Source organism: Heterocephalus glaber, unplaced genomic scaffold (assembly GCF_053883595.1).
Source record: "Heterocephalus glaber isolate CG9 unplaced genomic scaffold, H.glaber_assembly_v1.0 deba00001761, whole genome shotgun sequence".
Lineage (NCBI taxonomy): Eukaryota > Metazoa > Chordata > Mammalia > Rodentia > Bathyergidae > Heterocephalus > Heterocephalus glaber.
In genome coordinates, this window is record NW_028258458.1 from 3,168,260 (window position 1) to 3,195,892 (window position 27,633).

Consider the following 27,633-nt stretch of genomic DNA (forward strand, 5'->3'; position numbering starts at 1 on the left):
CCGCCCCCTAGCGGTGCCGCGGAAGGACACACCCTGATGCGGAACCAGGTTTCCTTTTTTATTTTGTTAGAAAATAAAGTGTTTATTTAAAGAACATTAAAAGGCCAGGACCTGCGTGGAGTTGGCGTGAGGAGGAGGAGGAGGAGGAGCCACCTCGGCTCAGCCAGGCGGCTCCTCTCCTCGGATCCCGGCCTCGGGAACAGCGGGGACCCGGCGTCGGTCCGTGAGCACCAGGGTTCAGCGCAGAGCTGGGGTGACGCTCAGCAGCTCACGAGGTACATCCCTGAGGGGGCGGCGAGCTAGTGAGGGCACCCCAGTCTTCCTCTGCTAAGTTCCCCGACGCCCCAGCTCAGGGCCTGCCCGGCCTGGTCCGATCCGGCCCTCGGGGTTGGGAGTCTCACCTGTCCCCCACACCGGCCGCCACACTCCTGGGCCTATCCCTCTGTCTTTTTTTGGGTACCGGGGATGGAACTCAGGACTTTCCACTTGGGAGGCAGGCAGCGGAACCACTGAGCTAAATCCCTGGCGCCCCCATCCCTCAGTCTTGACTTTGCCCTGGGGGGATCTCATGGCCCTGTACCCCATCTTGGTCCCCCCCAGCCAAGTTTCTCCCCGCTGCCCTGGCAGAAGCAGGCTGGGGCTCTTTCGGTCTGGGGCTCCCGGCAGGTGGGGTACCTGTGGCAAACCTCCTCTTCACCAGGGACATGCGATAGCCGATGCCCACCAGCTCCACATCAATGCCCGACAGAGTGGCCCCCTCACTCATGAACTGTGCGGCCACGGGGCTGGGGGTGCTGGGCCCCGACAGCGGCTCCCAGCTGGCAGAGAGGCGGCCAGAGCCTAGGGAGGCCGGGGTCAGGTGTGCCGGGTCTGGGGCAAGCACGACCTGCTGCCACCTTCGGGCCTGTGGCTCCCACTGACTCCTCTTGGCCTCCTGCACCTTCTCTTCTGGCCCCACCGAGTGGTGTGAGGTTTCCCAAGCAGTTCTGCCGCAGGGCCTTTGCACCTCCCCGGCCTGTCCCCCATCAGATGCTGTTTCCTCCCAGATTTTTTTTTAATTGAGGCTTGAAATCTGGGTCCTTGCACATGCTCAGCCAGTGCTGTGCACCTGAGTCACATCCCCAGTCCTCTTTTGTTTTTTTATTTTGAAGCAGGGTCTTGCTAAGTTGCCCAAGCTGGGCTTGAACTTGGCATCCTCCCGCCTCAGCCTCTGGATTATGGATCACCACACCGGGCTCCTCCTAGATTTTTCATGCCAACCCTCCCCTTGCAGCATACCCCCAGTTCTTTCCCAGTTTCCACAAGTGCCCTCCCCCCCCACTTACCCCCTGCCTCTGACACATCCGGGAGCTTCCACACGAATCGTTTTTCCTCCAGGCTCCTGGCCGCAGGAGGAGCTTGGTCAGCGAATGCCCAGCTCCACCACCCCAGCTCCCAGCCCAGCCTCAGTTTTCCCATGGGCAAGAGGGGTTGGGGTGGCACGAGCACTACCGGCGCCCTCACCAGGTGGCAGCCGGCTGCAGGCGCACGTTGGTGACGCGCTCGCCCACGGGGAGCAGGATCTGGACGTTGGAGAGCGACGTGGGCACGGCCGTGGCGCCGGCACAGTAGCTGTATTCTACGGCCACCTGCGTGAGCGCCGCCCCACACTGCCAGTGTGCGTGCAGCTGCAGAGGCAGCGCCTGGGGGCCCGGGCGGGAGAACTGGGGGAACGAGGCCAGGGAGAGGGACGTGGCTGGGGCTGCCACGCGCTCTGTGCAGCCACCCGGCCCTCGCCTGCCTCCCCATCCCGCAGTGCAACAACGCTCGCAATGCACAATGCACAATGCACACGCTGTCCCCTGCAGCCCACTGTCGCACAGGGAGAATTCATGGAGTCTCATTACACTTCGTCTCCAGCAGAGGGCAGGAGAGCGCCTCATTCTAAGCCTGGCAGACAAGCGCAAGTTCAAGGTTCTATAATTTGCATATGACGCCCTCTGCATCAATAGATGCTGGGGCCTCTAACATCGTCTACCAGTTTACCATTCATGAGCCACCACCCTTGGCTCTCACTGGCTGCCTGCTCTCATTGGCTCTGAATTTCTGATTCCTATCCTCATTGATTGCCTGTTTCTGCCACCTGCTCTCATTGGCTGAGTTTCTGCTGCCTGCATTGGCTGCCTGTCTCTGCGCCTGCTCATAGGCTGGCTGTATCCCCCGCCCCGCCCCGCCCCTCACCCATGACCCACCTGGTATCTCAGCAGCACCACGTTGTAGTAGGAGGCTGCGGGGTTCTGCTCCGCCTGGCGCTGCAGGGCCTCAGTCAGAGCAGCCATGTTGAGCCAGAAGTCTTTGGTCTCTGGGTCACTCTGGGAAGGGTCACTGCGGAGACAGGTACTCATCAGCCCGAACTCAGGACACACCCACGGCTTTCTAAAGGTGACATTTCTCAGGCCACCCTGGGCTCAGCAAAGCCCTCTGTGGGTGAGTGCAGGAAGGCAGGCAAAGCAAGGTTCAGAGAGGGCAAGCAACTTGCCCCAGGCCACACAGCAAACCCCAAGAGGTCCAGCAGGATTTCAAGGCTCCTCCCACTTCCCAACCACCGGACCTGAAGAGCAGGTCAGCATTGGGCTGGACGTGCTGGATGCCAGCCATGTGGATGAGCCGGAAGCTGAGCACTGGCGGGGGTGGGGTCCCGCTGAACACGCGCACGATGCCGGCTGGGAAGGTCATGGTCAGCTCTCCAGTGACCCGAGCCATGCAGCTGGGGGCAGGGAAGACTGGGTGTCAGGTCAGGGCTCTGCCTGGCCCTGCATCCTCCCTTCTCCAGGGTCCACTACAGCACAAGACTTCCCAGGCAAGACCCTGGTCACGCCCAGGACCCTTCCCTGACCTCCTCTTTCCTCTCAGCTTGGACAAGGAGAGTCCACCATGGGCTGAAGGAGGCAGGACTATGCCCTTTCCCACTTCCCTTTTCTCCTGGGCCACCAGGAAGCTCAAAACAGAATGGTTCTGTTTTTTAACTGTCCTTAGCTTGAGTTTGGGGTTTAATATTCTCTTCCTCTTTGTCCTTTGATGTTAAGTGCCTTTCTGCTGGATGTCAACCCAAGCCTCGCATACCTGGGGCTGTGGGCATGGAAGTAGGCGTGGACGTACTCAGTGAAGGCGGTGGCCACGGGCAGCGCATCCTGGGAGCCCAGGACTATAGGACTGGGGCCCCGGGAGACTCCTGGGGGTGGTGGGGAAGGAGGGTTTAGATGCAGACAGCCAGTACAGACTGCAAGCCCTCCTAACAGGCCCTCCATCCTCTCCCTTAGCCACCCACCAGGCCAGAGAAGGGGAAACTGAGGCACGTGGCAGGGTGGCCCCCACATACCGTGTCCAGTCTGAGATGAGAAGTTGGGCCGATCTGGAGCCATGCTGGGGGCTGATGAGCCCAGTGGGGAGGGGCTCAGGGACCGGGACTATAGGGCAGGGGGGAAGCAAGGCTGGCAGCTGTGGCAAAGGGGATGGTACCCCAGCCCAGGCCCGCGATGCCCCAGGTCCTACCAGGTCGCCGTTGCTCCGGGTCAGGGGACATGACACCTTCCTGGAGCGGGGTCTCCGGGCCGGGGCCGCCAGGCCCTCTCTGGCTACAGGATCTGTGGCTGTTGGTTCTGGGGCACAAGTTCAGAAAATGGGCATCGCTGAGATGCTGCCCAGGGCCCCTCGGGGGCAGGAGCTCAGCCTAGAACGGAGAGGCGGGGGGCTTTCGGGACCACCTATGGTTTGAAGTTCTGTAGACCATGTCCACGCCCCTGAATGTCTCAGACATCAAGCTGGAGGCCAGAGAAGGGGTGAGCTCTCCGCCCCTGTGGCATGCAAGCAAGGGCTGGTGGCTTAGGAGGTGGGCATGCTACAAGGGGGGATTTGAGGGGGATTTTTAACCAAGTCAGCTCCGATATCCCTTCCCTGGGAGGGATCTGAAGGCTGCGCCCACAGGAGGCCCCACGCCATGATGCCCCACCCCAGGGCGCTCTCAGACCCACCCTCTGCACTCACCCCCTCGGGCCTCCAGCCCCCAAAGTCCTGGTGATGGTGCCAGGGGCTGTGGCGAGTCGGGCGGTGGTGGGACCCGGGCCGCCCTGGTTTCTGGAGGCTGCGCCCTACAGCCGGGTGGGCTCTGTGGGGTGCCTGGGTGAGGGACCCAGGAGTCTGGCGAGGGGCCCGTAGCTGCATGGGATGGAGAGTCCAAACCAGAGTCCTCCACGTTCTCCGGTGAGGAGGAGGAGAAAGGGGAGGGGCTGGAGGTGAAGCCGAGGCTGCTGGAGCCTAGGAGAGGGGAGGGGCGATCAGTCTGGGCCACACCTACCCTGCAGGCCACACCCACAATCCATCCCTTGCTGGTCACATCCATTCACACTAGTGCCCCGCCCATCCACCCACGGGCCCCACCCACCTAGGCACAGGTCTCTATCCTCTATGGCTCTGCCCACCTGCGCCAGGGCTCCACCCACTCTAAAAGACCTCCAACCTCCATGGCTCCACCCTCAGCCATGGCCCGCCCGCTCCGTCAAAGGGCTCCATGCTCTGTAGCTCTGCTCAAAGGGCCGCGCCAGGGTGGGCTTGGAGTGCACATTGGTTCCCTTCCCTGCCCCCATACGCATGGATCTTTTCATTGGCCCCATCCGCCCTCGCACCTGGCTTATCCTTTGGCCCCGCCCACCCGCAGGCCCCACCCGCCCACAGCGACGCCCCACCGAAGCCCCAGAAGCCCCACGCTCACCCGTAAAGTCCTCGTGGTCCAAGGCTGACTCCAGGGGCGGCCCAAAGAGGCTCTTGGACGCCTGCTCCTCAGAGGACGACAGCTCCGCGCAGCTGCGAGGCCGAGAGGGGCGGGGCGGGCCTGTTCTCCAAGGCCGCCTCCCACCTCAGGGCCGCCGCGCCTGCTGTTCCCTGTCTTGGACTCTGTTCCCACTGTCCTCTCCGCGGAACTTCCTGCTCCTCCACAGGGCTCAGCCCCAAGCCACCCGCTCAGGGAGACCCCACCATTACCCCAAGGGAAGTCACCTCTGTGTCATGTCGTGTGCTTTAGGTCTTCACAGCCCTCAGCGTGCCCTCTCATTTGCTATTCTTTTTATTTTTGTTGTTTTCTGTTTTTTTGGTACCGGGGCTCGAACTCGGGACCTTCCGCTTGCGAGGCAGGCAGCGGCACCACTGAGCTAAATCCCTGGCCCTTTCTGTTGCTTTTTGAGGCAGGGTCTCACTATGTACCCCATGCCGGCCTTGAACTCACGGCGATCCTCCTGCCTCAGCCTCCGGAGGGCTGGGCTCACAGGCATCATGGGCTGTTCTCACAGTGTGGCTCGGTCCTACATTCATCCCCCAAACCCAGCACGGCACAAGTACACAGCAGGTGCTCAAGAGGTGCCTGTCGCACTGGGAGACGGGGTGGAGCCCACGACTGGCTCCTGCGTGCCCTGCGGAACCCACCTGCTTGCCCGCGGTGCGGACCGAGGCCTCTGCGGCTTCCCAGCAGTGTCGCCTGCGCCTGCAGGGGACGCGGCCGTGAGCCTCCGCCTGCGTCACGGATCCGCGCCCCCTTCCGGCTCTCGAGCTTCGCGGGGAAGGAGGAGCTCAGCGCGCAGCCGCCCAGACCCAGCGGCTGGGATGTGGGATCGGAACCCACCCACACCCGGGCCCACCGGCTCGGCCTCGGCCGAGGCTACTCACGCGAGGAGTGGCGCTTCATGGTGCCCTGTGGAGAGAGGGCGGCTGCAGCAGGGGTGGCCGCCAGCCCCGCCCCCTCCACGCCCCTCCCGCTCCTCACCCCTGCGCCCGGGGGCAGGGCGAGGCTGCCGGCCGTGGCCCTGAGCTGCGCCGCCACCGCCTCGGAGCTGCAGGCCGGAGCGCGGGCCGGGGCGGGCTTGATGTGCACGTAGAACTTTCTAGGCTCGTCGTCATCGAAGTCCGAGTCGCTGGATGAAAAGCGGGAGGGCTCGGCCGTGCGTGGGCCTCTGTCAAGGAGCCAAGCGGACCCCAACATGGGGTCCCCTCCGTCGGCCCCCACATCCGACCACGAACCTGCCTGCCCAGACCCTTCGAGGTCTCCTACAGCGCCATCATTCAGCAGTTGCCAAGCTACTTGGCAAACTCTTATTCAGCCGCTAAGAACCCCAACACTGGTGCCCCTCCATCCAGGAAGCCCTCCGGACTCTCCCTCCGGGGCGGTCCAATCCCCAGTCTCCCCCGCCCCGTCCCTGAGCCCACAGGGTGGGTGTTCGCAAGGGTAGACTGGCGTCGAGGACCGTGCTTTGTCCCTGTGATGCCAGCAGTTGCCTCTAGAGGGCGCGAGAAGGATATTGTTCTGGGTCACGTCGGGCCGGATGGTGAAACCTTCCTCATCCACCTCTGGACACATCTGCAGGGAAGAAAAGGTGAACGAGGTCCCAAAAACGAACCCTTCCACGCACGCACACGTGTGTGCAGGGCCTGACTCAGACTCCACGCTGACTGCTCCCCCCACGTGGGGCAGGTTCTCGGGGCAAACTGAGGCGCCGCAGGGATCTCCGTCCCTCCCGTGGGATGGCATTAGAGTGTGGCCGAGGGGGGATTTGAACTCAGACCCCAGCTCTGCTACCTCCATTCTGCCCCTCGGGCGCAGCGCTTGGATGCCTCCTGGCTCTGACTTTGGAGGCCTAGGGTGGGGCCCCTCGGCTCCCAGCCCCAGCCCAGCAGGCCCTGCCCAGCACTTACCCCTGAATCAGGCTCCAGGAAGTCTCTGGGGATGGAGGAAGAGACCTTAGCGTCAGCTCCGCCATCACATCGGGCCCCCCCCTGCTCCAGACCGGATGTGGAACTGGGGGGGCTACTGTTTGTACTGTCCTAGCCCTTGGGGGGGCACGGGGCTTGTGGGAGGAGGGAAAGGAATGGGAGTGGCCTGGGGCCGGCTTTGGCAAAGAGCCCTTTGATCCTCGGCTGAATCTGGCCTGGGCCTAGCCCCTCGCAAGGGAGGAGTCTGGGCTGGTGGGCCATGGGGGTACTGGGCCAGCCTGGGACAGCCGCAGCCCTGGTCTGGTGTGTGCGGGAAATCCTGGGCTAGCAGGGCCGGGCTGGAGGCCGGTTCCTTACACAGCCACACGAGGTTCCCGCTCCCGCCGGCTTAGTCCAGGCAGGCGAAAGGCCTTTGCTCCCCGAAGTCGCTTCATTGCTGAGGACAGATGGGGGCAGCTGAGCCCCGCGCTGGCCCTCACCTCTCCTGCCCGCTTCCTTCGCCCCTGCGGTACAGCCTGGGTGCCCAGGCCCAGACATACTTGCCTTCCTGCAGTGTGGCCGCACTGTACGAGTCGAAGTCCAAGGGCCCTGAGCAGAGGGTGGAGGGTGTGAGGCGGGGCAGACTGCAGGGGCTAGGGCAGCACCCTGGCCACAAGCATGGGGCGGACTGTGCTCGGCAGGGGCAACTGCTAGCCTCTCGGGGCTCCCAGGGCTCGGCTCAGGGTCACTCAGCCGCCAGGCAAAACCTGGCCATGGTTGGGGTGCCGGGCAGCGCCACTTGTCCTTCAGACACTGCAGCTTTCTGCCTGCAGCCGGGCTGGGGCAGGGGAGGAGCCCTGCGCCATCTCCTTGGCCTGCATCAAATCACTAAATGTTATTATCATCCTCTCTTTAGGACTGAGGCTCAGAGAAAAACACCGCAGGTCACACAGAGAGCCATGAAGAAAGGGCACAAATCCAGATCTAACTCCAAAAGGTTTGCTGTCGATTCCTTTCAGCTCCTGCATCGCAACATCTTCAAACTGTTCTTTGGATCAACAACCCTCAGTGGCTCCCGTGGGCCCTGGTGCTGCAGGGGGACAGGGGAGTCTGGGTCCCAGTCACCCTCTGGGGCCTGGCTCTAACTCAGAGATTCCCGGCGGGATCAGCCATGCAACCCTTTCCCCATGTAGGCTGGCAAGTTGGCCCTGTCATCAGCCCATGTTTTTCTTTTTGTTTTTTCTTTTTCTGGTGCTGGGAATGGAACTCAGGGCCTCACATACACTTGTGAGCACCCACCACTAAGCTGCACTCCAGCCCACTTTTCTGATGAAGCAACTGGGCCTGGGCAGGCCCACTGCCTGGCTCACCTGGCTTCTCCTGGCCTGTGCCTTTGCTCTCGGCGAACTTCCTGAGCAGCATGTCCACACTGACGTTCTCAATGTTCTGTTTGAACTCCTCATGCACCTGGGGCGGGTTGGGGGGTCACCTAAGGTCCGGGGCCCAGCCTCTAGCCTCATGCCGCCCCCTAGCTGGCCTCACCTGCCCGATCTGCACGTGCGTGTCCTCCACTGAGTGGGCATAGGAGCCCAGCAGTGCCTTCATGTGCCGCAGGTGGGTCTCCTCCATGGTTTGGAAGCACTGTGGGGGAGGGGTAGTGCAAGGACAAGGCTAGGGAGGAGGGTCATGGGACCCAGCCCGGCCAATCAGAACATCCCAAGTCCCTAGATGTAGTGACTGATTTGGGGGACAGCCAATGAGATTCTGCTCTAGGACTTTTGGTGGAATTATGGGAAAAGAGACACTGATTCCTGAGGCTGGAGGTTGTTGGGATGGAAATGCAGGCTGCTGATGACCACTCCTCCCCCGCCGATGTGAGTACACACAATCTGATGTCAAGCAGGAGTGAAGTCCCCAGGGAGGAAAACATTAGACAAGCAGAGAAAGACACAACTCCCCCCCCACACACCATTTGAGCACCTGGATCCAACCATGCCTGAAACTTCCCTGGCCCCTAAATAACTTTTCAGCTCACCGAGCCTATAAATCTGTCCGCTTAAATAAAGGTTTCTATCACCTGCAATTTAAAAAAATCCGATTCTTGATCCTGAGATTCTGATCTGCATTTTGCACACGTGGGTGGACAGACCCTCAAAGATGCAGCCAACGATCACATCGCTGGTGAGGCATGGAGGCTGGATGGGAACTCAGGCCTCTCAGTGGCCAAGGAAATCAGGAGAGAGACCCTGGGCTTCGCAGCTCTGCCTGCCTTGTTCAAAATTCTCAACAACAGAAGAAATACGGTAGCACGTGGAGTAGTTTCCCTGCCCCTGGCACTAAGCCTGAGAACTTCACACAGAGCGACTCCTTTAATTTCCACAACTCTGGGTAGTCTCACTGTCTCCGTTCTACGCCGGGGGAAACTGAGGCACACCACCAATTGGTTTCTGACATCATGTCAACAGCAGCCGCCGCAGCAGGCTTGCAGCCGTGGTCTGCGGGCTGGCGCTGGGAGCTCGAGGCTCTGGACTTTGGGGGCTCGCAGCATCCGGGGCCGGGCCGTGTCGGTCCCAGGTCACCTGCGCCCGGTGCTCACCAGCGCGGAGTCCAGCATCTTCTGCTCGAAGTCGGCCCGGGCCGAGTTGTACTTCCCCACGGAGCGCCGCAGGCTCTCGGCCGCCTTCTTGGCTTTGGTTTCCGCCTAGGAGGCACAGGGAGGGGACAGGTCACGGAGCCGGCCCTGGTCACCAGCTGCGGACGCCTGGGTGGCCTTGCTGTGTGAAGCCCACGCCGTCAGCAGCGCCCCGCCCCGGCCAGGTGCCGACCTTGTCCACCTCCTTCTGGCTGGTGTTCTCTCTGCGCAGGCGCTCCAGGTCCACGCAGCGGCTCAGGTAGTTCTCGCGGGACTTGGGCAGCAGCTGGGTGACGCCGGCGAGCAGCTGGACCGCGTCCAGGGTGCCCCCCACTTCGTCCTTACACTGCAGGCAGAGAGGGCTGGTGGGGGCCACGTGCGCGCGGCCAGGGTGGCCTTCCGGGTGTCCCAGGCGCTCTGTGCCTTCCAGGGCCACGGCTATTTTCTGAGCATTTTATTAATTTTTAAGTATTTGGGCCGGGAATTTAGCTCAGTGGCGCTGCGCCTGCCTGGCAAGCACAAAGTCCTGAGTTCCATTCCCAGTTCCAGAAAAAAAAAATTAAAAAAAAAAAGTGTGTAGGGGGCTGGGGATGCAGCTCAGAGGCAGAGCGCTTGCTGAGCAGGTGCGAGGCCTTGGGCTCGGTATATAAAATTTCACACGGGCTAAAGAAATGCAGATGCAGCTGGGTGTGATGGCGCACACCTGTGATGCTTGCACTCATGAGGCTGAGGCAGGAGGTTGCCAGTTGGACGCCAGCCTGGGCATAGGGAGAGCTTGTAAAAAAAAAATAAGGAAAAGAGAAAGAAAAACCAGGTAGTGGCACAGGCCTGTAATCCTAGTACTTAGAAAGGGTGAGGGCCGGGGATGTAACTCAGTGGTTTCAGCGCCTGCTGCGCAAGCGCAAGGACCTGAGTTCGATCCCCGGTACCAAAAAAAAAAAAAAGAAAGGGTGAGACATGAGGATCCCAAATTGGAGTACACCCTGGGCAACTTAGCAAAATTATGTCTTAAAATATAAAGGGCTGGGGATGTAGTTCAGTGGTAGAGAACCCCTGGGTTCAATCTCCAGTACTGAAGAAAAAGAATATCCTAGAACCCTGTGCCGATGCTCTTTGTCTGGCCATAGGGCTATGTTCCAGGACATCCATCATAAGTTGAAGATACCACAAATGGAAAACTCACTGATCCCCCAACCTAAATACAGGATGGGACCACCCATTGCCAATTCACGATTCCGTCTCCAGTTTCTGCTAAATGCAGAAGGCTTTTGCAGCATTGTAAAACCAAAAAGTCCTAAGTCCAAGCACCATCAATGGGGAAATGCAAATCTCTGAGGCTCCAATTATTAAGGTTCAAATGTGTGGGATCCTGAGCCCAAGGCTCCAAAGATCTGAGATTCTAGGTTTGTGAGCATCTAGAAATGTGGAACCCTGAGATCAGTGCTCACAGATGGGGGCTGGCGACTGCTTTCTGTAGAAAGAGACAGAGTAAACGTGTTCGGCTCGTCATGGATACTGCACTCTGCGCTGTGGCTCGGAAACACTGCAGGTACCCGGCACGGGCGTGAACACGGTTGTGTGCCAATAAAACTTTATTAACCCCCACTGAGGCCTGAGCACTGTGTACACAGTTCTCACGTCACCAAATAGCAATCTTCTTTTGATTTTTTGCTAGCCCTTAAGAAATGTAAAAACCAATAAAACAAAAAATAAAAGTGTAAAAGCCAGTCTTCGCTGTACAAAAACAGGCGGAGGGCTGGATTTGGCGCCAGACCAACTGGCTAACTCCTCCTCTAGAATGTTCCCGCTTTTTGCCCACGGAGGCCGTCTTCGCACATGCGTTACCAGTGAGCCGCACCCCGGTCCCTCCCGTGTGGAATTCTGGGCCTGAACCGCCTTGGGGCTCAGATCTGGAAGATGCTGGGTCGGGTGTTCTGCGCATGAGCAGGATTCTGAGCGGCTCCACCAGGGGGCAGCCCCTCAAACACGCACCTTCTTGTGGGTCTTGAGCTGCTCCTCCCCATAGCGGAGCACGTCCTTGATGAGGTCCTGCAGCTTCCGCGTCAGCTCCAGGTGGCACAGGGCCAGCTTGTCAGAGGATACGCGGAAGACCTCCCAGAGCGGGGCGAAGGTCCTGGGGAAAGGCGGGTCACACGCAGGCCCGCAGGCCCCTCGCCGCCACAGGCACTGTCCTCTGTGCCCTTCACCGGCTCCTCCCCATCTTATTTCTTTGCGGTGCTGGGATGGAGCCCAGCCCTCCTGCGCGCCAGGCAAGCCCTCACCGCTGAGCTGCGTCCCTGCCCTGGTTCCTCAGCTTCCTTCCTGCCTTCTCTCCCTGCTGCCTCTGAATTTGTTTCTTTGGTACTGGGGATTGAACTCAGGTCCTTGCACTTGCAAGGCAGGCGCGGTGCCACTGAGCTGAATCCCAGGCCCTCTCCCTGCTGTCTGGGCTCCGAGCCCCTTCACAGAAATCTGCCTCACAGCAGCCACAGGGAACCTGGCCCATGCCAAGGAGACCCCGTTACCATTTGTCCCCCCGCCCGGCTATGCCAGCCTCTTCGCTCTGCCTGGGATTTGCCTAGGGCATCGCTGCCTCAGGGCCCTTGCACTGGCCCAGCTGCTGCCTGGGTCTCTGATCACCTCTGAGTTTAATAGCTGTCTCATGAAGGGCCCGTGGGTCTCCTTGGCATCTGGCACTCAGAAAGGGCCCGGTAAATATTTTTGGGAAGAATGAACGAACGAGCTAGTGAGTGAATGATGCACATTCCTCTACCTGATTAGCCCCGGGAGGGGGGCAGGCCACACTTCCATCTCCATGTCACGTGAGTGAAGAAGAGCTGTCACCCCAGGACAGTCTCCCCATCCCCAGGTCCCAGCTGCCTTGGAGACGCCGCCTCACTCACCCCATGGGGGTCCCGTTGCTGGCCAGCTTGGAAAGTTTCGCCATCGCCTTTGAGTAGGTCTCCTCGATGGTGGCCCTGGGTGAGAGGATGGAGGAAGATGGGCCCCGGGCACCCTTGGGAAAGCACCTTCCCACCGCAGGGCTCAGTTCCCATCTCGAATACCTAAGCAGGATAAGGAGAGTGATGCGGAAATTCATGGGCGAGTTTTTTCCTTATGTATTTCATTTTTCTAAAACCAGTGGTATTTGTAGCAGCAGCAGCAGCAGGCAAAGAAGTTTTTTGAGCACTTATTATAATGCAGGCACTGTGTTAAATCCTTTATGTGGTTTATCTCATTTAATTACAGAGAAAAACTGTTAAATGCCTAGCTAATTTCAGTTTTCTTAGGGGCAGGAATGCGCCCGGTTAGAAGGAATGCCCGCGGGCGCAGAGGCTGCCTCCCTGCCTCCTCCGTGGTCTTTTCTAGAATCCGGGTATCGCGCAAGGGTGCTCTGGAACGCAGAGCATTCCACGTTGCCTCCTTCGTGTTTTCATTTATCAGCATGAGGGATGGAGTCTAAAAATTCGCTGCTAGGAGTAAGTTATCTCACTTTCTGGAAGGAGGCCTCAGAGTCCTGGTGATTACTGTTTAAAAGCGGGGACGAGGCTGACAGCACCAACATCCACTCTGTGAGGGTCTCTGAGACCCTCCGGGTCCTGGCGCATCAGGAGCGCGGATCTAGAGCCAGGCGTGGGACAAGAGCGCGCATTCCCTAAGGAGAGTGGGGCGTGGCCTCGAGGGGCGGGGCCGTGGCTGTGGGCGGGGCCGCGCGGTGGGTGGAGCATGGGGGAACCTCACCTCTCCCGGATGAAGTCAGCCAGCTCCTTGGTGGAAATGGGCCCCTGCTTCATGCTGTGGTATAAGACCTCGAAACCGTGGTTCTTCTCACCCTGCAGGGATGTGGAGATTAAGCAGGTGAAAAGAGAGGGCATCTATGTCGCCTAGCAACAGGGCAGGGCAAATGAGTTAACTGCAGGAGCCCACCCTTGGGAGGAGTGAGCCAGTCAGTTTGCGGGATTTCCCCTTGGTCATAGGGATTGGCTCATGGACCTTGAACTGGGCCAATTAGAGAAAAGCCTGAGAATTTTGTCCCGCGGTGGAGAACACTCTCATTTGCTCTTGTGTCTTTCTCTTTCTCTCTGCCTCTGTTTGCCTTTGTCTCCATCAGTCTCTTTCCCTCGATTTTCTGTGTCTTTCCATAAATGTTACAGGAGATGTTAGAAGCAAAGTGGAAACCATAAGCTTCAGAATCATGCCAAGCCGGAAACAGAATGGCACGCATGTTTAGTTGAGTTGCTGGATCAAACCAAGCCTGCAAGCCACACTGCCCATCGCTCGTCACTGCTGTATGCCAGTACAGCCCTGCTGTTTAACTCTCTGTCATCGTGTTTTCTGTCCCCCGTAAGAGCCAGGCCAGGGTCGAGGTCTGAGTTGCTCCTGACCCCGCAGAGCCCAGTCTGAGGTGGGACCTGTGACCCCTGCTGTGCCGGGCCACTTTGGGTTGGTGACAGCACCTCTTTGGACCTCAGTTCTCTCCTCTGACCATTGGGAAGACTGAGGGCCCCAGCTCCCCAGGGTCTCGGGGCCTCTGGGTCCCAGCAAGGGCTGGGCACCAGCTCCAGCCACGCCCCCGCCTGGCTGCCAGGGACCCCAGGGGGAGGCTGCACCAGGCACCGCTGCCCGGGCTGCCTGTGGGGCTGACTCGCTGCCAACCGCTGGCCCGCTTCCCGGGCTGGAAAATCTGGTGGGCCGGCTTCCCTCAGGGTGGCCTGGCAGCCTAGGGGCCTAGGGCGGTCTCAGTGTCTAGGCCAGAACAGGGCACTCCTGTCACACTCCTGCCATGGCTCCCTAGTGCCTTCTCTGCCCTGGCTCCCAGGGCCTGGGCGCCCTGTCTGGTTTGTCACCCAGCTGAGAGCCAGGCGTATGTGGGGCTCCAGTGCAAGGGACCGGGTCCATGAAATAGCGCATCACTCCGGATGTTTCTGGCAGGGACAGAGTCTTGGCCTCCCTGAGTCCGGGGAAAATGGAAATTTCATTCCTTTTCCCAGAAGGGGAAACTGAGGCTCAGAGAGGCAGTCTCCTGTCCTGGGGCTCCCAGCAGAGCCCGATTCGCATTCTGATCCTGGTGCTCAGCCACCCTGTGCCGGGCTATCTTTGGGTGGGGCTGGGGGGTGGTTTCTATTTTCCTTTGCTAATCGGCATCTGCTGCAGTGAGCTGAGCACCTTGTGCTATAGAAAAAGAACCGAAAATAAGGGTGGGTGCCTCATGCTATGAAAAGACATTGAAAATAAACGTAGGCGCTGCTGTCAGAGTTCCACGTGGGCGACTTCTCATCCTGCAGTGGTCAAGCCCTTACACAGGTGCTGACCGGGCTCAGAGAGGGACAGACCCTCGGTGCAATCACACAGCCACTCAGAGGCCAAACTGGGGAGTCTGACCCTTAGGGAGAGGGCAGAGGTCAGATCCCTGCAGGTGGCAAGGGATATGGCCCCTTTAAGAAAGCCAAGCCAGTAAGGGAAGCTCCAGCTGGGGGAGGGAGGGAAAGAGCAGAGCCGGGACTTGTTGCTAGGACAACGGGTTACCTAGCAACAGGCTTCTCTGCAAGCTCAGGGCCTTGCAAGTGAGGAGGGGCCTCTCTGCCTGGTCCCGCCTGACTCTTGGGTGCTCTCCTGCTCCCGCCAGCCCGGCCCTGGAGAGGAGCCCTTGATCCCTGAACTTGTCCCCAGCATCAGACCTCTGGGTGCTTGCTGGGCTGTGTCCTCTGCCTGGAATCCCTCTCACCACCCAGCAGGCAAAGCCCAGCCCCTACAGCCCACAGCAACCACAGCTGGGGTCCTGGCTCCTTCCTGGGATCCCCAAGGCTGGGCTCAGCCCTGACTCTGCAGGGCTGGGATGGGGCCCTTCGGGGGCCAGACAGGTCCCAGAGCTGGCTGCGCTGGAGGTGTGGCTCGAGGCAGGGGACAAGTGAATGAATGAACGAACATGAGCGGGTGCTCTGGGCCCCAGCACACAAGGGGGTCACACACAAGGTCCCAGCCTGGACGAAGGGGTGCAGGTCGCCGGGGTCAAGGCAAAAACCCTAACTCTCTAGGGTAGGAGGACGTGGGAATTCCCAGCGGGGCTGACTCCGTGTCCTGGAAATTCAGCCTGGTCCCAGGTTCGAGTCCTGACTGCACTGCATCACTGGGCAGTTTTCAGGTCCCAGAGTCCCATGCTGGGCCTCAGTTCCCCCGTGGTTAATCTGTGAATCACTTGCAAGGTACAAAGCCTGTGAGGGCTGAGGTGTGGATTCAAACCCAGCCTCTCTTCCAACTTTAACTTCTATGATCTGCAGGCCCTCTACCTGCCCAAGGCTCTGTGCACAAGATACTGCCTCCTCATCTCCATAAAAGTCTCTAACCAGAGCCCCCACCAAAATAAGAATAGGTCTTACCCAAAAATGTTCTCCAAAATATGACATCCTGGTGGCCTTTGTGAAGACCCTGCCCAGGACCTGTCTGAAGAGAGAGGCAAGTTTGAGCCTGGGTCACAAGCAGTGCAGGGCTCAGGAGGGGAAATTCCAGCTCTCCTCCATGAGGAGGACAGAAAGGGAGGAGGAAAGAGGAAGCAGAAGCCCCAGGGTTGGGAGCACGCCAGGGCCTTGGAGAGGGTTCAACCCTGGTCCTGTCACCCCCAGCCTGGGAGAGGAGATGACCCAGGTCTCATGGGGTCAGAATGGAGTAGATGGAGGAATGGGGATGTGGGGGGTCTGGATTGGAGGAAGGGGCATGGGAAGTAGGGTTTTTAAGCTTGTGTAAGAGTTCATGGGCGAGGGTGGATGAGGATGGATAAGCGCAGTGTAGGGGAGACACTCTGGGCCATTTTATAGATAGGAAAGGTGATTCCCCTCCGAGGAGGGAAGCTACTTGCCAAGGTTGCAGCCAGGAAGTAACAGTGGATCTGTACCCTGAGCCAGCTGGGCCAGGCCTGAGCTCTGTGCTCCCCACTGGCAGCTCCTGTGGGAAGAGGAGTCTGGTGAGAGGTGAGGCCAGGGTCCCCACCGTGTCCCCAAACACCCCTCGGGCCTTCTGAACCCCCTACATGCAGCCCCATCCAGGGAGCCACTGCTTACCCAGTGTTTGGGTCACTGTCCGGCTCTGTGCCTCAGTTTCCCCATCTGCAAAACAAGACAGAATGCCTAGCAGGGGTCTCACTGGAGTACCCCGTGTCCCGCCGCTCAGGACCCACGGTGGGGGAGGGACTGGGTGTCCTTGGCACGCTCTCCAGGCCAGCTCGTCACTGGAGCCCGCAGACTCATCCATAATTCACAGCACAGAGGGCAGTGCAGCAGCAGCTGGGAGCCCGAGGGGCTCGGTGGTGGCAGGGACAGGGGCTGGAGAGGACCCTGGGTCCCTCTAGGAGGGGAGGCCCAGATGTGTCTAGGAGGCCAGAGTTAGACACAGGCCAGATGGAGGGACAAAGGCTGGGAAGCCTGGACTGCAGGAGGGGGCCTGGCAGTGGGGCTTTAATGCATAAATAGGAGTTCACTAGGCAAATAATTACTGTTTCACAAATGAACCCGACTACCACCCAGTGCTGGGTGATGCTTCAGCCGCTGAGAACACTGAGCTCCCAGTGCAGGCCTGAAGAACAAAACTTGGCACGGTGGCACATCCTAGGTGGAGGAAAGCCCCCAGTTCCCATCACTTCTTCGTTTCTTGCCATGACCTGGGTCACGGGCCTCTCCAGGTCCCTTGGGTCCTGCTGGGCCCATGTGGCCACTGAATTTCACACTAAATGAGAGACGCAGTCCCGCATGCCCTCTTCCCAGTGCCACAGTCTGCCTGGGGCTCAGTGGCCCCGGGGCTGGTGGCTGAGTGAGGGAAGGAAGTTCTGCCGGGTGCAGGTGCGAGGCTCTGGGGATGCAGTGCCCCTGGGCTGTTTCCTAGAATCCGTCATCTCCCGCTGTCTCAGGCTCTGTTTAGGTGGCCATGGCGTCCCTAGCCCCGAGGAGTGGCAGGGCCTTTGGGTGCCGCTGCTCCTGCTTCGGACATGCGTGTCCCTCACCCTCCCTGTCCCACCACCTCCTGCACTCACTTTTCCCTTAACAGACAGGGAAACTGAGGCACAGAGGCCTTCAGCGGCCTCTGGGCTGATGACTGGCCCTGCTGTGGCCACGTGTGGCCCTCCAGGGGCCCCTCTGGCTCCCAACCTCACCGCCACCCAGAGCCATCACGGCAGGGCCCAGCCCCGGAAGTGACACCTGCTACTGGTCCCCAAGCCCAGGCCGGCACAGGGGCCTCCTTCCTGCTCCTGCTCGGGGGTGCAGAGGGCATGTGAGGGTCCCTGGCTCAGGTTCAGACTCACCAGATGGGCACAGGGGAGCCGGGGGGCCCCTGTGGGACGGGGCTGGCACTGGGACGAAGCCACAAGGCCCTGGCGCTTCCGTCAGCCCAAGGGGAGGCCTGCGTGTGTGGGGGGGACAGGAAGCTCACTCTGCCCCGCCTACCACCAACCGCCACCTCCCCTCCCGCCCTGCCGGCTCCCCTGGGACCTCCCAGAAACACAGGGAGGCCACACGGGTGGGTAAACTGACGCACCTGACCTGGGGCGCCAGACAGGGGCTGTTATTACCAAGCCGGTATAACCAGGAGAGGGGATGGTGGCAGCGTCCACCACCCAGCCCCAGTCCTGGCTCCACAGCCCACATGTCCCCAGGCCAAGGTGGCCTACAGGCGCCCACTCTGTGGCAACTGAGGTCAGACGGGAGAATCACTGCGGCCTGAGGAGGCCCCGGACGAAAACGAAATTCAAACTTATAGTTTACGACAGCACTGGTACCAAGACACACGTATCAGTATTAAATGCCAAAAGAGTTCCTTCCATCTACACTTCCCCTTCCCCTCTGACGTGAGAAGTTAAAACTCCTCTCGATCCCCTAAAAGTATCCCGAGCCCCAAACCCTCTGCTTCCTGATGCTGAAGGAGAAGTCGGCTTCGTGGGACCCCAGAGCTCCAGCCTGGCAGTGCCAAGCCCAGAGAGCACAGCGCCTTGCCCAGGGTCACACAGGGAGGCCGCTGGCCCCAGCCGCCTCCCAGCTCTGCTCCGAAAACCCGGGGCGCGGGAGCTGACCAAGCAGGGCGGGGAGAGAATGGGCCAGAGAGCCTGCCGAGCTCCTCGCCTGGGAATCGGGTCAGGGCTGCCCAGGGCTCTGGAGGCCCTGACCTTGCGCTGGCTGACCTGTGGCCACCCTGGACAGGACCGCTGGGGGCCTCCAGGGCCCTGGGCCACAGGCCTTCGTGGGTGTCACGCTGTTTCAGTGACAGCTCTGTCCCAGCCCCCTCTCAGCCCAGCCACCAGGGCTCTGGCCACGTACAGTCCTCACACGGGTGTCTGCCAGGACTGTCTCCGCTCAGCCAGCACCTGGTGGGGAAGCTGAGGCACACGCCCCAGGTCCCCGGTGACTCAGCCACTCAATGGCATCTGAGCTCAAGTTCAGGGCTCTCCCCTCCTTCCCCGCCGGCTCTCTCCCTTCGGCACACACCTATTGAGCACTGGCTGTGTGCTCAAAGGGGGGGTAGAGGGTGGGGGGACATAGGCTCCTCCCCCTTCAGGTCTGCCGTGACCTGCTCCCAAGCACACAGATAACAATTAATATTGGAACCATCACATCTGCACCGAGAGGCCACCTCCTCCCAGTCTCCTCTGATCTTCCCCATGGGGTTCAGCCCATTTCACAGAGGAATAAAACAAGGCGGCCGAGGCAAAGCCACAACAGGGGGAAGGGACTCAAACCTGGGTGTGGGCCCAGTGCCTGGACCAGGGACAGGGGAGACGCTGGCCTGTGGCCTCCCACTCCTCCCCCAGGACCCCGCCCCGGAGCTGGCTCGCCCCTGGCGTGGGTGACGGTATGTGGGTCAGGGTGTGCCCCGGGCCGCGGGGCTGAGGGTGGGGGCTCTCGGTGACGCTGTGTGGCCGGGCAGGACAGTCCCCAGCCCCAGCCGCGATCAGCTTCTCCAGCAAGGCCCGGTGCGGCGTCAGCCTATTCTGCAGGGCAGTAAACTGAGGCCCAGAGGCCTCGGAGGGCTCTCGGGACCCACTGCGCTCTTGACCCCAACCAGCCGCATCTGAAGCAGAGGATCAACTGGCATCGGGCACAAGGTGGGCTGGGTGGGCTGCGAATCTGCAGGGTGCAGGGTCTGAAGCCCCCGACTTCAGTTTCCCGAGAGGAGACGGAGCTCAGCGAGGCGCCGTCGCCGCCCAAGGTCACCAGGGAAGCAGGCGCACGCGGCCTCCGGGTGCCCAGAGCAGCAGGGGCAGGAGGCGCCGGGCATCGGGCAGACGCGGGGCCGCCCACCCAGGGGCCGCCCACCCAGCCCTGCCGCCAGGCTCCTCCCGCCAGATCCTAATTTATCCGATTTATTTTCATCGCTGGGAACAGATGCTGGACCCCCCCCCCGGGGGAGGGACCCCCGAGTCCAGGCTCCTGGCCTTCCAGGGCCGGCCAATCCCTGCCAGGCAGGGGACTCCACAGTCACCTACTTCCACGATTGCGACCTCGGGGTCCCTACAGAGGCTGCCGTGGAGAGACGCCCACTCTGTCCTGAAGGGGGCCGCTGGGACTGGAGCCTGGGGGGGCGGGGCCCCCGATCCTCCAGCTGCCAGACCTGGATGGGGGTTCACGTGGAGAAGGGAAGCGAGTTTCATTTCAGTCCCTGGGGTCTGCAGGGCGGCGCTGGAGAGGAATCAGGGTCCCCCCTCGACTCCCGGGGTGCAGGCTGCGAGGGGCGCGGGGTGGGTGGGGACTCGGCTCTGCAGCCCCGATCTAGACCAGCACGGGGCTTGGAATAAAGAGACTGGGGCGGGGTCTCGCCACGGAGCCACTCGCTCGCGCTCGCTGTGGCCGGGAGAGGGGTCTCGGGAGGGGCCTCCGTCTCGGGTGCGGACCCCGATTGCCCGGGCTGGGGGGGGCTCCCGCTCCTCCGCAGCACCCATCCCTCCCCCGCCGCACCTCTCCCCGTCGCAGCCCCTGGGACGCGGGGCGCGGGGCCATCGCGGCGGGGACCCGAGGCCCAGGCAGCACTCACCTCCCGCTCTGCGCCCCGCGCCCCGCGCCCCGCACCTGCCGTCACGTTGACACCCGAGCTGCCTGCCCTCCCTCGGCGGCTGCGGCGCAACTCGGACGGCTCCGCCCAGGGGCGTGGCTGAGAAAGTCCCCGCCCCTGGGACGGCGCCGGGAGGTAGGGGCGGGCTTAGAGTCCGCGCGGCCTACCATTGGCCCATTCGGGCGGCCGCTCCACCAGCCCAGGGCGATCACTGGCTGAGCCAGAGAAGAGGTTTCTTTTTATCTCGACCCTCTATACACGCCACTGCCCGCAGTTTATTTGCATAATTTAAAGACACAGGCGCTGCTCCTTCCACCTGAAACCAGAGGGAAGACAGAAAGGAATAACCAGAGTTTATGAAAGCTCCCTGTGTGCCAGGCACTGAGCAAGGGTCACTGAATGGCCCTGGGAGGCTGAGTAACAGTGTTAATTCTCATTTTATACACAGGGGAGGCTAAAGCTCAGAGGGCAAGGACGTGCTTAGAAGGCCACCTAGCAGCCTGTGCATCCCATGGGCACCTTCACGCACGGCCCCGCGGGGTCCCGTGGCTTCGCTTGGGTGCAAGGACGCTGAGACTTCTTCCAGGCCCGCCGGTGCTCAATTCGAGCTCGGCTGGGTACGGATCTCCTTGGTGATCCTCCAGGAGGGAGGGGCCAGGCCTGGGACCGCGACCCCGGCGACGCCAGGGCCTGGCCCTGCAGGAAGCGGTCCCGGAGCTCCACGCACGACCTGCCCATTTCCCCTGCCCTGGCCCAGACGCTTCCTCGGCTTTCTTGGGGACCTCTTGTTTCTGCCATCTCCGCCAGACAATCTCTGATTCCCATGGCAACCATATATATATATGTGTGTGCGTGTGTGTGTGTGTAATTTTAGAGCAGTTTTATATTTACAGAATTAATATGAAGATACCAGAGAGAATTATTCTGTAGCCACACCCAGCTACCCCTATTATTAATAATTTACACCAGTATGGTAGTTGTCAGTTAGGAAGCTGACACTGAGACTTAACATTCACTGAAGTTCATACTTTATTCCCATTTCATGTTTTTCCTGAGTGTCCTTTTTTTGAGACAGGGTCTCACTGTGTACCCTGGCCTGGTCTTGAACTCGTGGCGATGATAGCTCTGAATGCCCCAGGAGCCCACAATGACATTTAGTTCTCACACCTCCTTATCCTCTTCGGGGCTGAAACACTTTCTCTGTTTTTGACAGCCTTGAATTTTTTGTTTATTTTGTTTTTGGTACTAGAGATGGAACCCAGGACCTCAGAACATGCCAGGCAGGCGCTCTACCACTGAATCACATGCCCAGCTCTTATTTTGAGACAGGCTCTTGCTAAATTGGCCAGGCTGTGCTTGAACTTGAGATTCTCCTGTGTCAGTCTAATGTATAGCCAAAATGACAGGCAAGTGCCACTGTGCTTTGCAACCGTACATTGGCCAGGTGTTTGGCTGCTGTCCTTCCAATGGGGTCTGGTCTTTCCTCATGCTGAGACTAAAGTGGGGATTTGGTGAAGCAGCCTGGTCACCGCAGAGCAGGGGTGCCTGTGTCTATGTGACTGGAGTGACCCCCAATCCTTGGGGTTGGGGCATTTGGCGGTTTCTGTCCCCATTCAGTGTGATCCCCTTGGGGAAGGAGTCGCTCTGTGAAGCCCACACAGCTAAGGAGTGGGGCTCTACCCATCCCTTGGGACTGAGGTGTGTAAATGCTTTGGGTTTTGCTGGGCGTAGTGGCACATGCCTGAAATCCCAGCTCTTGGGCGGTTGAGGCAAGAGGATCACTGTTTGAGGCCAGCCTGGGCGACATAGCAAGACCCTGTCTCAACCCCTCCACCCCAAATTCTTTGGAGTTCTTCTACCTGGGCTCTCTCTCTCCTTCTCCCTGCATGTATTGTAGTCATTTGCATCAGTATGGACTCATGGATATTTATTTTGTACTTTGGGCTATAATCCAGCACTACCGCTTTGAATTTCTTGCTCAAATGGCCCAGTGCTGGCCACTGGGAATACCTGGAGTTGGCGTCCCTGACACACTTGCCTCCTTGATTTTTGTTCTGCACACTCTGCTTTTCTGGCACTGTGGGTCCCTCTAGTATGTCTCCTTCCTGATCCTAGAATCTACCTTTCTCCCAAGGAGCAGCCCCAATGTTATAGATTTGTTTATTTGTGCATGTGGTACTGGGGCTCGAACTCAGGGCCTTCACACTGAACTATATCCCCAGCCTGTTTTTAGTTTTTATTTTTTGAGATAGGATCTTGCTAAACTGCCCAGGCTGGCTCTCAAGTCCTGGTTTGACAGGTGTGCGCTACCAATGCCCAGGCCAGCTTTCTTATTCCTGAGGCTGAAGGAACGGCACAGCCCAGAGAGGTTAAGTAACAGCCCCAAAGTCACCCAGCAGCCCTGCCAAGCCAGGACAGAGCCTGCGTTTCATGAGCACCCACAGGGTGTGGCAATGTCAGACTCTGTCCTGGCCACTGGAGCGTGGAAGGACACACAAGAGTGATGTACTAGGGACAGGGAGGTATTATAAAGGAATCATCTAGCACTCTCAGAGGCAGGAGGATCGCAAGTTCAAGCCTAGCCTGGGGAACTTATTGAGGCCCTGTCTCAAAATAAAAACAATTAGAAAAAGGGCTGGAGATGTAGCTCAATGGGGAGACCTTGGGTTCAGTCCCCGGTACCACAAAAAAAGAGGGGAATCAGGAAGGAGCAGAAGCAGAGCTCAGCTGACCAAGGGAGGGGAGGCTGGGGCTGCCCTGGGATCTCTGAGGGGGGAAGGAGGGGAGGGGGGTGGAGTTGTTGAGCGAGTAGCAAGGAGGCAAGGACGGGCTCCGGGCTCCGGAGGAGCAGCAGCAGTGGGCAGTTCTCAAGGACTGACATCTTCCCTGAAAGCCAACCAGATCCCATCCACCACGGCCCTGCCCCCCGCTCTTTCCCGCGTCCCTGTCCCCAGGATCCGCCCTCCCTGCCGCAGCTCCCTCCGCTGGACGCTGTGGCTGGCGAGAACCCAGCACCGCCGCCTGAGGAGTCGCTGATGGTGGTGTCCAGAGATGACCCTGCGGCCCAGAGGCCTGGGAGTGCCCCGAACTTGGCTGGATGGAGACGTCTCCCCTCCCCCTCCCACTGGCACCCTGTCTTGGCCAGCGCTGAACCCCAGCTCCCAGGAAGGTGTCTAAGCCAGGCTGCTCGGGTCCCCACACCTCGGGGGACTCCCCACGCTGCGCCCCGACTGAGGCCGATGCTGGGCCCCGTGCCTGGGTGGAAGGCAGACGGGGACGGGGTGACCGGTCACGGGGCCTGGTATGGGCCTGTCCTTCCAGGAAGGGACACGCAGTGCCTGAGGGGCCTCCAGAGCGGCGGGAAATCGACGTCAGTCCGAAAGTCACTTCGGTGGCATTTCCTTGGCTGCCCTCACAGATGAGACCCAGAAGGACAACGGCTGAGGGAGAAATCTGCGTGGCAAAACCTTCCGTGCAGAGGCCGCCACAGCCTGCGGTGCCCAGCCTGACTCCAGGACTGTGAGGAAAGGAGCCTCTTCTCTCTGAAGCCACGCACTCGGGCCCTTTGTGACAGCCACACGAAGTAGGCCAGGGCCTGGTGTCCCCTGCCTGGCTTAGGACATGGCGGTGCCTGAGCGTCCTGCGGCTGTGACAAATGACACGGTGTGGGCCTGAAACCAACAGGAGCTTCAGCTGAAACCCAGGGCAGCCTGCTGCTCCTTCTGGGGGCCTTGGGGAGGAGCCTTGCCCCTCGCCCTGCCGAGGCTCGGCCTGTGGCTGGCTGTGCTGTGACCTCCACTCCCCAGTCTCCGCCACCATCTTTTTGTTCTTGTGGTGCTGGGGATGGAACCCAGGGCCTCGCCAGGCTGGGCCAGTGCTCACCACTGGGCCACATCCCGGCCCCTGCCACAGCCAGCCTGGCCCTGAGCATGGGCGGTGGGAGGTGCACAGGGGCCCCAGACCCAGGCCTAGCCGAGTCGCCCATGGGTGGAAAGAACAGAGCAAGCAGAGCACTGGGAACAGTTTATTGGGGTGCAGGTGACTCTCAGGACAGAGGTGACTGGGGTCATGGAGGACTAGCACCAACCTGGGCAGGGAGAGGTCATCCTGCCAGGGCCTGGTGCTGCAGCTCCTCGGACCCCTCTTGCACCATTGCCCATCCAAGGTAGGGGTCAGGGTCACCTGCAGGCGGGACACATGGACCCCCGTGACCAGGAACTCTCCATGGACCTGGCCCAGCCCCGCTGGCTCCTGGTTTCCCAACATTCAAGGCCTGGGCAGCCTTGTCTCTGACCTCATTTGCCGCCTTGATGCCTGGAGCAGGTGACCAGCGGGTGCCTTGTGTCCCTCCTCCCCTCAGCACCCAAAGGAGCATCTTACGCACTCCAGGCCTCTCCCATGCCGCGACCCTGCTGAACTCCCCTCACTCCGGTCTCCTTTCCCCCTGAACGCACCCAGCTCCTCCTGCCCCTGGGCCTTTGCACTGCCCCTGTGTGTCCTGCACTTAGCATGTCCCCTCACCTGAGCTAGACCTGAACCTGCTTGAGTGTGTGGGCCATGTCCAGTTGCTCAGTGTGCAACAGCAGCCCCTGACCTGGAAGCCCACACCCCGCAAGGCTGTGTTAACACCCTGCCCTGTGGATGCAGTGGGAAGGACTCCTCATCCATCAAGCCCTCCTGGGCACCAGGCCCTCTAGATGCAGGTGACCGTAATCACTGCCCAGGGTTCTGGGAGCCAGAGCAGGTTTTTATTTTGAGACAGGATCTCACTAAGTCACAGAGTTGCCCAGGCAGGGCTTGAACTTGCGATCCTGCCTCAGCCTCCCAGAATGCTGGGATTACAGGCATGCACCACCAAGCCTGCCACACGTACAGTCTTTTTTCTTGCCCTTATTCCCTAAAAATAGCACAACAACTCCACACATAGAATATCTGTTGTCCTGGGAATTCTGTCACCTAGGAAGGATGCAAAGGCCCCAGGAGGGCGGGCTTGGGTTCAGTGCAAATCCCACACTCCTCTGAAGAAGGACCTTGGTATCCACGAGGGTTCTGGAGGTATCTCCCGGGGACACCAAGGGGCAAAGGGTTCGGTTGAACCATTTGCATCCGGTTCCCAAGTCCCCCAGGATCCATGCTAGGCTGAGGGACTTGGCTGCTGGCCGTCCTTGTCTCTGGGATGTGTCACAGCTGAAGGACACCAAAGAAGATCAGCTTGGGGACAGGTGACAGGGAGACAGGGGGCCAGGCCAGTGGCTGATAGAACCTGGGAGATCAGGCCCCACCCCTCCAACTCCTGCTCATCCTACAAAACCCGACTCCAAGGTCCTCCCTGCCCTTCCAGACCCCTGGAGCCCATGTCCCTGCAACCTGGTCCTGACATGACGAGGCTGGGCTGTCAGCCCCAGCTCTGCTTCTCTGGCCTGGGAGCCCTTGAGGGGGGTCCAAGGTGTAAGCAAGTAAGGAGAGCCCCAGTGGGATGCCCCAGGGCCCTGCCCACTTTCTGATGCAAAATTCCCCGAAGCGCCAGAAGCCACAGCCAGAAGCGTCCTCCTGTTGCCTCCATCCCCAAGTCAGTTCAGACCAGCTGTGAGTCAGGCTGAGGCCAGGACCCAGACAACTCTTAACCTGGCAGCTGCACCTTGGAATTGACAGCAACCAGGGGGCCCCATCTCATGCCCTGATTTGCTGCTGGAGCCTTGGGGGGCGGCACCTCCTTCTTGGAGACCGAGAGCCCCAGCCTGCAGAGGGCCAGCTAGGGGGGTGGGAGCAAGCGCACCAGGGGCGGGGCCTGCAATGGGCAGAGCAAGGGCTCGGCCTGAGTGGGGCCTGAGTCAGGGGCCCAGAGCTTCCCCAGGTCAGTTCCCAGAGCCCAGACTTAGGGTTTCAACACAAGCATCGGCCCTGAGCCCAGAGGCCAATGCCCCTCTATCGCTGGTCAGCCCTTGCCATCCAAATACTGCCCCAGCCAGCAGGGGAAACTGAGGTAGAGAGAGGGGAAGTGGTCCCCGAGATCATGCCAAGGTCAAGAACAGACAGGATGTGCAAGGGGGTCTGGAAGTCACCAGGGCCTGCTGGGAGAATGAACCGCGGACGGACACTTCCTTCCCCTCCTGCAAGAGTTGGGCCAGCCAGGGCGGGGTGCAGGCGATCCCCAGGCCCACCGGTGGCCACCCCAGCACCCTGGGCCCTCGTGCTGGCTGGGGCCTCCGGACCTCACTCTCAGCTCCCCATCTGCTGGGTGTCCGTGCATGGGCTCTGCAGGGACCTGTGCCCACCTTCCCAGGTCCTGGATCCCAGGGCACCCGCCCTGTCCTCCACCTCCCTCACTTTGGGTCCATCCTCTAGCATCCCCTAGCATTGGGCCTGACAGACAGATGCCCAGGAGGTAACAGGAAGTGGAACAAAGCCCAGCTCCATTTTGTACCCTTCCTTAGAGCTTGGGTACAGTGTGCCAATCACGCAGGAGAAACTGGCTTTACCTTGTCCATCTCCCCCTCCTACGAGCTGAGGACGCCACGATGCCACTGACTAATTTTCAGGATTTACAGGGGCAGCTGTAACAGCTTTCCCAGCTTTACCGCGTCCAGCTCCAGGGGCGCCGGAAGCCCCGGGGCCCCGGCCTGACCCTGTTATCCGCGCCCCGCCCAGGCACGGGGTCTGTGGAGACCGAACTGTCCCGAGCCTGAGGGCGCCAGGTCTTGCTCTGTAGTCCTGGCTGGCTTCGAACTACGTAACCCAGGCTGGCCTTGAGCTTGAACGATCTCCTGCCTCAGCCTCTCAAGTCCTGGGACGCCAGGCTGCAGAATCTCGTCTGTTTTAAGCCCAGGGTCACAGCAGCAAGGGCCCGCACGGCCGGTGACAAGCCCGCCGCGGGAGGCGCCCACAGTGGGCCCTGCCGGTGTCCCCGTGACTCCCCTTCCTGGGTCCCACCCCCAGGCCTGGTTGGTGCTCCCCCCCCCCCCACGGGCGGGCTGGGGAGGCCTGGGCCAGGGCGCGGACTCACCGGGCTCCTCACTACCGAGGGCTCCCGCGCGGTGCTGCAGGGGGGGGTCCCGGTGCCGTTGTTCTGTCCAATCCTTCTCGCTCCGCTTCCGGTCCGCGAGCGCAGCGCCGGGAGCCTGTGGGCCCCGCCCCTTAAAGGGACGACGCCAGAAAGGGCTGAGGACCCTGCCCGGAAGCCCCCCCTCCGCTTAGTCAGGCCTTGGCAGATCTTGGAGATCGGGCTTGGGGGCTGTTGAAGGGGTTGGGGACTCCAGGCT

General features: G+C 60.4%; 1 protein-coding gene and 1 long non-coding RNA gene across 5 annotated transcripts; one reads left to right on the top strand and one right to left on the bottom strand.

Moving 5' to 3' along the window:
- Positions 1–45: 45 nt before the first annotated feature.
- Fcho1 (FCH and mu domain containing endocytic adaptor 1) lies at positions 46–27,488 on the bottom strand. Of its 4 annotated transcripts, XM_087201859.1 has the most exons (31): positions 20,357–20,467; positions 19,812–19,936; positions 17,637–17,734; positions 16,402–16,446; positions 16,200–16,285; positions 15,724–15,787; positions 13,088–13,179; positions 12,250–12,324; positions 11,339–11,480; positions 9,540–9,692; positions 9,311–9,415; positions 8,257–8,355; positions 8,085–8,181; positions 7,279–7,323; positions 7,093–7,171; positions 6,718–6,742; positions 6,325–6,382; positions 5,792–5,970; positions 5,695–5,719; positions 5,455–5,512; positions 4,748–4,839; positions 4,024–4,293; positions 3,532–3,638; positions 3,359–3,446; positions 3,103–3,211; positions 2,591–2,746; positions 2,232–2,364; positions 1,504–1,703; positions 1,326–1,381; positions 676–840; positions 46–283 (listed from the first exon to the last, which is right to left on the bottom strand). In XM_087201859.1, the coding sequence occupies exons 6-31, from the start codon at positions 15,748–15,750 to the stop codon at positions 261–263; spliced, it is 2,658 nt and encodes an 885-aa protein (XP_087057985.1). In that variant the 5' UTR covers positions 15,751–15,787; positions 16,200–16,285; positions 16,402–16,446; positions 17,637–17,734; positions 19,812–19,936; positions 20,357–20,467; the 3' UTR covers positions 46–260. The 4 variants fall into 4 exon arrangements, with proteins under 4 accessions (XP_087057985.1, XP_087057986.1, XP_087057983.1 ...); XM_087201860.1 differs by lacking the exon at positions 17,637–17,734; XM_087201857.1 differs by lacking the exons at positions 17,637–17,734; positions 19,812–19,936; positions 20,357–20,467 and adding an exon at positions 27,378–27,486 and having other exon boundaries at positions 5,695–5,970; positions 8,257–8,385; positions 15,724–15,783.
- LOC110347274 (uncharacterized) lies at positions 6,225–8,807 on the top strand. The gene is made up of 2 exons (XR_002391786.2): positions 6,225–6,398; positions 7,631–8,807. It is a non-coding gene; the product is annotated as an uncharacterized LOC110347274 (long non-coding RNA).
- Positions 27,489–27,633: the final 145 nt, after the last annotated feature.

Bases quoted from the DNA above. Each gene is read 5' to 3' on its own strand.
- Fcho1 (XM_087201857.1), bottom strand. From the start codon at position 15,750: ATGTCATATTTTGGAGAACATTTTTGG. The intron at 7,324-8,084 runs GTGAGCCAGGCA...CCCTCTGCTCAG, and splicing joins CACAGGCCAGGAGAAGCCAG to GGCCCTTGGACTTCGACTCG. The intron at 4,840-5,454 runs GTGGGTTCCGCA...TCGGCCTCGCAG, and splicing joins TCCGCACCGCGGGCAAGCAG to CTGCGCGGAGCTGTCGTCCT.